The sequence below is a fragment of the Cupressus sempervirens genome, chromosome 4, assembly GCF_028749045.1.
Source record: "Cupressus sempervirens isolate cs-2001-9-10 chromosome 4, ASM2874904v1, whole genome shotgun sequence".
Classification (NCBI taxonomy): Eukaryota; Viridiplantae; Streptophyta; class Pinopsida; order Cupressales; family Cupressaceae; genus Cupressus; species Cupressus sempervirens.
This window is the reverse complement of record NC_143121.1, coordinates 476354439-476363312: the sequence shown is the minus strand read 5'-3', so window position 1 is coordinate 476363312 and position 8874 is coordinate 476354439. Positions and strand designations below refer to the sequence as shown.

The 8874-nt window shown below is 32.5% G+C and overlaps 1 protein-coding gene across 1 annotated transcript; it reads right to left on the bottom strand.

The window, feature by feature from the left end:
- Positions 1-1908: 1908 nt before the first annotated feature.
- LOC149562026 (fruit protein pKIWI502-like) lies at positions 1909-4661 on the bottom strand. The gene is made up of 3 exons (XM_089825565.1): positions 4314-4661; positions 3731-4216; positions 1909-2499 (listed from the first exon to the last, which is right to left on the bottom strand). Exons 1-3 carry the CDS (start codon positions 4623-4625, stop codon positions 2248-2250), a joined length of 1050 nt encoding a protein of 349 aa, XP_089681691.1. The 5' UTR covers positions 4626-4661; the 3' UTR covers positions 1909-2247.
- Positions 4662-8874: the final 4213 nt, after the last annotated feature.

Sequence of the window (8874 nt, the reverse complement as noted above, 5' to 3'; positions counted from 1 at the left end):
GTAAACAACATTTGAATGTCAATTTGTCGGCTTTGATTTTCTTCATGCCTTTAATTTGACCAGTGCACTAATACCCTCTAGTATTACTTGAAATTATATTTAGTAATGTTTTTATTTTCTTTGATGACATACTTTTTTTAGGTCACAATAAGTGTAGAGCCTCCCATGTTTATGACTTGCTACATGTTCGCTCTTTTTATCTAAGATATACTCTTATATGCTTATTCCATTTATGTTCTTTAGGTATTAGGTATTTTATGATGCATTGGGTTACTAATATATTATTTTTTCCATATCGTATCATTTTAGTTGTAGGTAGTTGATTATATGTGACTTAGCGACGATCATATATGCATGATGACATTGCTAGCATGTGTCATGTTATTATGTGATGATGTCTAGACACACACACACACACACGCACATATATATATATATATATATATATATATATATATATATATATATATATATATATATATATGATGTGTGATGATGTCCTTGTGATGGTTGCAACTAGTGTTCTATCTTGAGCACATTACGTGTGATCCGTGCACATTGCACTACTATTTCTTAACAACATTGTCGTTGCAACTAATATTGTTTGGGTTTGCAATTGGTTGACACTTTGCTTGTCTACCCAAATCGGTTTAGGAAACCCTCTTCATTTCTTTGTATTGATGTTTTGGATTGGATTACTTTCCCCACAAATATGTTTTGGTGGTTGACTTGATACGACCTAGGTTTGTCCTCTAGTTTAGTCAACCTAGTTGGTTGCTTGAGACAAGAGATTCAAGGCTAACTTAATGGTTGGAAATTTGGAAAAAGCAAGTGTCTAAAGGTGTGTTTGTCTTGATTCATATATATTCACATGCCTTACTCAGAGACGTGTGTCTTCCTTGCAAGTTTTGTATCCTTCCATAAGGTGTTTCTCAATCACTAGTCCTTTTGTGTCTTTCCTTAGAGCAGCACACCCTAGACTACAACTTGATGTAGTAGTGCACTTCGATGGTATTGAGCCAAAATCAAACATTCTAATACTTGTTTCATATGTGAGATAAATCTCACCACAGTGTTTTTGGAAAAGAATGACACCTAATACATGCAAAGGAAACAAGAATTATTAAATTACAAGAACGCAATATATAGAAAATGGTGAAACATTATTCGAGCAACATGAGACCAATTTGACCATATCAATGCACTATCCCGAAGTGGTAAGACACGACCTCATTCATCAAGGTAAAAGCTCAATTCAACAAAATCAAAACCCAAATCATTTAAACTGGATTGGTAAATGAAAAGGCAACTTGAATCTTAGTTTTGGTCTCAACACTGATGGCCATGTATTGAAAGCGAGCAGACAAAGTGCCAGCAACCTATTCTCTCATACAGGGATTGACAAAGTGTTGTGTTTGGCTTTGCAAATTTCAAAAACCGATCCTGCTACTCAATAACATCCACAATTTCTTGATCGGTGCACACCCAACACAAAATAAACTTTCCATTCCTAAAATTCAACTCTTTCACCTTCAAAATTATGCACTCACAACTTTTAGATGTTGGAGCAGATAAAGCTGCCATGTAATGCAAGCAAAGGAGATAACAATTATCGATCGTGAGTTTCTAGGGGTCAAACGAGGAATGCTTCAACCACTTGTTATGAGTTTCGGACAGATTTTTCTGTCAAGCCTAAGGAGTTCACTAACTTTTTGTTAGGAGCGAATACTTGATTCTGGAGCACAAAAAGCCTGTACTGATAACATGCTAGCTGACTAAATGGTGAATGCCCAAAAATTCAGTGTTAATGGAGATGAATAAACATGGACACACATTGAATGATGACCCAAACTTAATGCAAAAATATGTCATTCGTCGATATGTTATTAAGTGATCAATGCAAGAATATACCAATGCTCAATATGTTATTATATTAAATGATTAACGCAAGAATACACCACACATCAATTCGTTATGACCCTCCAAGATTCCACCAACGAGGCCATTCACATGAATATGATAATTTCATCATTACACTTTCTCAAGCATTCCTTTTAGAGAAGATTGATTTTGATGTTGAAAGCCTACCAAACCCTACAAATGAGCTACAATATTTCAAGAACATCTAAATGGTATGAAGTTGAATCTCAACAAAGGTTTGAGTCAAAACCAGAGCTTGTATGCAAAGTTCCCATCTCTATTTCGCAGCAATAGGATGCCTGAGCTTACAAGCTAAACTCGTCTCTATCATAATGCAGGATTCCAATATACAACTTGCTTATCTGGAATTTCTGCATCAGAGAAAAGCTCCTTTAACTCATCCCTCGCATCCTCTTCCACACAAACAATAGCTGCCGTTGTCTCTGGATTGTATTCAATATCATCCTCGTCCCAAAGATGGGTGAAAGACCCCACAAAGCCATCCCATTCTTGGCCACCTCTACTCGACACAGTAGTTCGAATTGTCACTTTCCTTTTCTCCCACTCTCCAAACTTGCCCTGAAATGCATAACAAAAATTAACACTGGACGCACATAGGCAATTGAGGCCTGTAAGTAAACAGCGTATGGAAGCCCACAAGCAAATAGCAGATTGAAGTAAGCCCTAATTTAAATAAGAAATAAATAAATAACTCTTTAACAATTTGATATGTAATCCTTACTTCAAAACAGAAAAATAAACAGCTCTCTGAACAATTTGATAAGTAAACTCAATTCAAAATAAAAATGTAAATAGCTCTCTGAACAATTCGATATGTAACCTTTAATTGTTAATCTTGCTATGCTCTTTATTGTTCTGATGACGGTAGAACATTGATGAAAAAACACTTATTGATGGATTCACGTTGATGCAAAACATTCACACAATCGATTTCAGAAGTCACTTTGTAAAGTAGTTGAAACATTATATTCATATTGTTGTAAAAGCATTCACACAATCAACTTCAGAAACAACACAACCAAATCAAATTCAATAAAGCACTCACACATTCAAACACTTAAACAATTGATAGATCGACATTGATGCAGAATCATCCCCACGATAGATTTCAGAAGTAAAATCTGTAAATAGTTGGAATATTAGATTCATATGGTTGTAAAAACACTCACACAATCAAACACTTAACAATTGATAGATTGATATTGATGCAGAAACATTCACACTATTGATTTCAGAAGTCAAATTTGTATACAGTTGAAATATTAGATTCATTTGTTGTAAAAACACTCACACAATCAACTTTAGAAAAACCAGCAACACTCACACAATCAAACACTTAACAATTGATAGATCGACATTGATGCAGAAACATTCACACCATTGATTCCAGAAGTCAATTTGCAAATAGTTCCACTATTAGATTCATATTGCTATAAAAGCACTCACACAATCAACTTCAAAAACAACAACAGCACTCACACAATCAACTTCAAAAACAACAACAGCACTCACACAATCAACTTCAAATACAACAACAGCACTCACACAATCAACTTCAAAACAACAACAGAATTCACCAATCAACTTCAAAAACAATAACAGCACTCACACAATTGAATTGGGTAAAACACTCACACAATCAAATTCAAAGAAGCACTGACACAATTAAATCCAAAAGAATATTCAGAGAGTAAAAGTACTCACACAATCGAATCCCAAAGAATATTTATACAATCAAATGCAGAAACAATATGTAAAAAAAAAAAACATAGAGCAATTGAAGGTTTACCTTGTAAGCAATGAGGGTTGGATCAGGGGCAGAGTAATAGAGGCGCACTTCTTCCCTGAAACCCAAACTAATACTGCCATTGTCTCCCTCGTTGGCCTCAACGATTGCCTTTGCCACCGCAATGCCTCTCCCGGAGGCAAAAATGAGCACAGTAGGAAACCCTGAGATGAAGTGCAGGGGACGCATATCGAGTCCCGACGTCTCATCAAAGGGGCCAAGTTGCAGCTGATCTCCCGGGCAGAGAGAGAAGAGATTGGGCAGATGTTGCTGAGCAATGTGCATATGCAGGGGCGCCTTCACCGACAGGGTCGAATTGGGCGCCTTCATGGCCCCAGAAGGCATGTCCCCTCGCATCTTATACGCCACCTTCCAGTTGCTATCCCTCGAGAAGGGGGCGCTGCACACGGGCACCTTCACTTCTCCTTCTCCCACTCTCACTCTCGCCAATTGCCCAGGCCTCCTGTACGCATCGTCCCTGTGCACCAGCTGAATCATGCATCACATTACTGCCCTGCCCTAACCCTAACCCTAGCCCTAATTCAAACCAACGAAATTTTTAGAGATGAGAGGGAAAGGGAGTTACTTCTCTGGAGATTTCAGCCTCAACGACAACACATCGGATGCCTGGGGCGACTTCTTCAATGTGAAGCACCGGGGCAGCATAAAACTCTTCCTTTGCCATCGGTGGCAGCTCGGTTACCCTGAATTCACCGCTCACCGCGCTTGCATTTGCATTTGCAATCAGTCTCAATCCAGTGCGTTTCTGGGTGGATGTAGGAAGAAGATATGGGAAAGGAAGCCGGTGCGGCTGAATTGAAAATGCCCTGGGCATAGAGGTACTACCAGCATTACTGGTACTAGTCAGAGTAATTGACATCGCCATCGCCATAGCCATAGCCAGAGCAGAGGGGGTCTGCTTCGCCCCAGGAATACCTCACTCTTTACTCCCTACCCGGATAAGAATTTCTTGTACTGTACTGTACACTTATCCTTACTACGTGGCATTACATGATAAAACTGAGCGAAAATAACATTGATGTCATCCCTCTAACGGAGGGGGGTTGGCGGCTCAAGATCTCATTACGAATGTCATCTAAAAAAATTCACTAGATCTAAGAAGTGGGTTTAACCGGCGGAAATTATGTTTCTAATGGGTGACCACTTCAAAAGTCTCTTTCAACTTTGTTAGTATTTCTTAGAGTCGAATAAGTTAGTATTTCTTAGAGTCGAATAAGCTAAGTGTTCCATTCATTCTCACAAAAATGGATTCATAGCATGAGAGATGGGTTCGTAGCAGACTTGGAATTTGATGATCGTACTGATCTTTTTCCAACTTTTTAACCATATGATAGGCCGAAATTTTGTCATGTTGATTGACAGCTTAAATTTTTATAAATCTGTCAATATGATACTTAAGTTTATTAATAAACCATCAAAATTTATTAGAGGCAAAGTATATACTTAACAATTTAAAACAAGAGACGTAATGTGTCATAGTTCCTGCCTAACACATAATGGTTGTAGAGGTGTAGATGAGTGAGAATCTAAATTAACATTATAAATGCATTAATTTTTGCCTAAAAATGCACTTGTGATCTGATAGGATTGCTCATATTTTGTTGTTAAATTTTCATCCTAGAAATGCGCTTGTGATCTGATAGGATGGCTCATATTTTGTTGTTAAGTTCTCATGTTATAATATTATATCTTTGGGCATTTAAGCCCAAGAATAAGAGGCCAAAGTCCCCAATATGGCACTAAGTACTTAATATCATACTACGATCAATAAATATGTTTTAGACAAATTTGCAACTTCTACATTGACAACTTAAATTATGTGCAATGAGAAAAGATATCCATACCAATATTTGAATTATAGAACTTGAAGAAGTGATGAAGCATTTGAAGTATCACATTATATGTTTAAGCATACCATGCATGCTACTAGACAACCATAAGTAGTTGGAATAACTCCCCCAACTATATATTATTCTCATCTTAATTGTCAAATGGAACTCACACTATTTTTAATCATTAGCACTGGACAAAAACTAAGATAGGGATATAGATAGAGATAAATAACAGTATACAACAATAACAACATAAACATATATGCAAAGAAAAAAATGATAGATAATATTGAGGAGGAAGAGGAAGAGAGATAAAATAGTAAGATAGAGTGATACCAACATAAGTTTTGTGTGTGAGACAGAGAATTAAATGTAATTATTTTTCTTAATAAAACAAATAGTCAAAATAAAATCATGGTTATAATAAAGAATTAAAATATATTATATTTTAATTAATAAAACTATGAATTTAAATTTTATATTAAAACTCACATTTCTATAAGAAAAAATGAAATGTATTGAAATATAAAAATATTTTATAAGTAAAGCTAATTGTTTAATTGTTTACTAGTAATTTTTTATTGTGAAATAATATCTATATAATTTAATATGTACATTTGTAAATAATAAATAGATTAATACATATAAATTTGATGTTGATGAATAAATATGATGTAATAAATAAGAAATAAAATATAACTATTTAATTTTAATACATAGTTTATACAAACCTAATTATAATTTATATATCTTTTAGAATTGAATTATTTATATTTTGTGGTTATTTCTTTAATATATTTTTTGATATAAAATATAATTATTAATTTAATATTAAAATATATATTTAAATTTTAAATGTATTTAAACTAAATGATAAATTGTTTAAATAAAAAATATTAATAATAATAAATAATATAATTTAAAAATTGTAACACTTATCAATTATATATATTACAAACACTATTATAAAATATAATTAAAAAATAATATTGTTTAATTTATTTTTATAAAAGTAAAATAATAGTAATAATTTAACTACTTTTATTAAAAAAATAAAGTTTAAAAAAAATTAGAAATTCAAATACAAAGATATAACATATATGGAAATTATATTAAAAAGACATATATATATATATATATATATATATATATATATATATATATATATATATATATATATATATAATTTGAACTTATGCATTATATGAAGTTTTAGGAACAAGTTATATCAAATAGTAAAAAATAAACATCAATGTAAAACTAATAATAAATATATTTAAAATAAGAAATTAAAAATATCTAATAGATGTTGATAATTAATATTGATTAGACATATTATGTGAGGTCGAAGATAAAATGATTGAAAAAATAAAATCTTATCAACTTGTAGAAAAGATAAAGTTATAATTAATACATTCATTAATGCAAGATGAAGTTGTTAGAAAATATTTGTAATTTTTGTTGAAGAAAATTAATTTTCTCCCCCACCAAAAATAGTATGGACCAATAGAATGGATGAAAAATGTGATTTATAAAATAATAAAAAATTAGAAAAAGATATAAACATTTGAAATCTCATATAATCTTTTAAATTCTTGGATTCGATCGGGTAGTGTTAATGTCATATTTGGATTGACATGAATGCATAAGTATTCCTGCCTTGGCAAGAACTAATATAGCATGTAAAATATGAACTTAAACACTTTCTAAAGTTAACATATATTGCTAATTTATAATTGTTTTCTAGGATTTTATATTATTTTATAAAACATTTGAATTAAGGAACTTGCTTTTGTAAATATTACTAATTTATATTTACATGATATTGATTAAATGTTAGACTTTAAAAGAATTATTAAATTATTGAAAGAGAAAATGACCATCGATATTTATTTTAAAATGTACAATGAAAGGCATTAATGTGGCCAAACCGTCATTAAAAATACATATAACAAGTAGGGGTAATCGTCAAATTCCAGGCCAGTTCGTATGAACCACTACACATGAAATATGAATCAATTAGATTTTCTCAAAAACTAAATAGTTAAGTTCTGATAGCAATATTACATAGTTCACTAGGATTAGGTACTCATTTTTAGATAAAGTTTTTACTCTTTTTTAAATGAATATTTATTCTTTTTGTATTAATTTGTAGTCAATTATATTATTTATACAAAATTAGGAATAAATAAGATTATTTCTTTAGAGACATTTATGTAAAGCTTGAAGATCAAAATACATATTCATATTAGAAAGTAGAATCAAAGTACATAGAGCAAAAAGCATTAAAAAAGTCATTAAGTGGTGAAAACAGTAGTAGAGGGTGATGTAAGTAGATCTTTGTCATCTTTTCAACCCCATTATCACCAGAATCTGGGGTAACATTTGGACCACCCTTTGAAGTTTTACTTTTCATTTCTTATGTTTCTAAATATTTGTATTAGGGTTGGCAATTTCCTCATCAATTTGCTAGGCATTACATAATACGTTAGATTGTTAAAACCCAAAACCTATGTTTTATTCCCTTTAGGAAATGGTCTTAGGGGTGGAGGCTTAGAATCTAATGAAATAGGAGGTCTTTAATAGAAGAGGGAAAACAAAAATCAAAATTTTATTAATTAATGAAGGAAGGAATTCAATGGTTTTGTTCTATTATGAGTTTTGAACTAAGAACCAACTAGTTTGTGACTTCTTGACTCCTCAAAAAGCTCATTAATTTAAGATGTGTTTTGTCACATGTCATCTAAATGTAATTTCAAATATTCATGAATAAATCTTGTGGGGAAAATTTCTTTGTGATATTGTTATCAAGGTTCAACTATGTTGTTTTTGAGTCAAATTCATTGACCCATTTTCACGAGTAGTGTACATAACAACCCATCTCTCGTGAGAATAAATGGAAATCTTAACACTTGATGCATCTAAATGCTCAATGGGGTGAAGCATTGGGCCTTCCTAGGAGGTCACACATCATAATAATATTGCTTGAACTCAAGCATACTCATCCGAGGTTAAGCCCACTTAGCTTGCTACCTCATTTGCTTCACCCCATTACCCCTATGAGTTAATGGGGTAGAAAGCTAAGTGGCCTTTAACCTTGGAGAAAACTTCATGGTTAAGTATGCTTGAGCTAGAGCAATCTTGGGATGGTTGACCCATGAGAAGGCCCAATGTGTAAACCCTATTGGAATTATATGCAATGAGGTCTAAGTGCTCCATTCATTATCATGAGAGATAGGTTATTTCAAACCATTGCTCATGAAACATGCTTAATAAGTTTGACTCAAAGGCTGT